General features: G+C 37.4%; 1 protein-coding gene across 1 annotated transcript; it reads left to right on the forward strand.

The window, feature by feature from the left end:
• Positions 1-11: 11 nt before the first annotated feature.
• Positions 12-1,236, forward strand: LOC102859033 (proline-rich protein 11-like; the record flags this gene model as incomplete). The annotated part of the gene is made up of 2 exons (XM_006903560.1): positions 12-221; positions 1,138-1,236. Coding segments are annotated over 2 exons (309 nt in total), but the record flags the coding sequence as incomplete, so codon positions are not given.
• Between the last annotated feature and the right edge of the window lie 88 nt (positions 1,237-1,324).

Here is a 1,324-nt window from a genome sequence, read left to right on the forward strand (position 1 = left end):
TACATCACTTGAGTGGTAACCTTAAAAATGTGCCCATCTGTGCACTAACCAACCCTGGAGAAGCCCCAGCTGTACTGCCTCCCCCTCTGTCCCCACCAGCCAGCCATCTTCCTCCCCCACCACCACCTCCTCCTCCTCCCCCTCCTCCTCCACTACCTCCTCCTCCACCACCGATGGCACCTTTGCTGCTCAGAAAAACCGAACGCACTCAATCACTTCAGGTAAGAAGTAATCTAAAAACAGTCTGCTTTGGTTGCTGTGTATAGAGGAGTAAAACCCCCAGGCCTTGTAAGGCTTCACTCAGGCCTACATTATGGCAGCTACTGTGTTTTCAAAAGCATCTTTCTTTGGGAACTCATAAAAGTCAGATTTGGGAATGAAAAGGATACTTTTCTTTTTAGAAAGGGATAAATAAATCAAACCCAACAGAGCAGATTTCCTATTAGCTTCTTGGCATATCCTTTTACTCCAAAAAAGGAAAACTTTTCTCAGAAACCAAATTAAGAACAGACATTTGCCTAGTGAATGAAGTAAGACTATAAGGAGTAGGCAAATTCTAAAGCTTAGTCATGAGATTGGATATCGAGTGTTCTTTACAGTTACTTGCTGCCAGGAGGGCCCAAATATTTGTGAATCATTAAAATAAGCATCGCTCAGTTTTTAAATTTGCAGAATTTTCACTGTAAATGTAATTGATTGAAATTGGCAATCTGAGTTAAATCTAGAGTTGGTTGTTATGATTTGACCTAATGTCAAATGTGACTATGCCTTCTCTGTCTGTGGGAGCTGGAGTAATATTTTTTGGGTAATTCAGGCACTACCTTGCTTTGAACTGAGTAATTCCTTTGACTTCTACTTTAATATAATGTATTGTGGAGAAAATGCGTAGTTTCAGACAATTCACTCATCTATTATTTATTATCCAAATCTTAGTTATTGATGAATACTTTTATAATAGCTTCAATGCCTATGAGTACTAAATATAGTCTTGTTCTTGTTGAATAGATATATTTTTAGACTCCTAGTAAATAAAATTAAAGTGTATACTATTAATTCTATTTAAAACTATATTTGGATTTGCATTTGGCTAGATATCCTGGTTTTCATATGAATTCTAACTTCTCCATGCATTTTAAGGCTGGACCATTAAAAAGAGATGGGCCCATGCAGATAACAGTTAAAGATCTACTGACTGTAAAATTAAAGAAAATACAAAGTGTTGACGAAAGGAAAAAGGTATGGCATTAACTACACACTTGGTTGTTTAGCCCTATCATCATCATCGTCATTATTATTATTCAGACAGCAGAAGAGACGATTGACT

Source organism: Elephantulus edwardii, unplaced genomic scaffold, assembly GCF_000299155.1.
Source record: "Elephantulus edwardii isolate Elephantulus edwardi_28Jun2011 unplaced genomic scaffold, EleEdw1.0 scaffold06807, whole genome shotgun sequence".
NCBI lineage: Eukaryota > Metazoa > Chordata > Mammalia > Macroscelidea > Macroscelididae > Elephantulus > Elephantulus edwardii.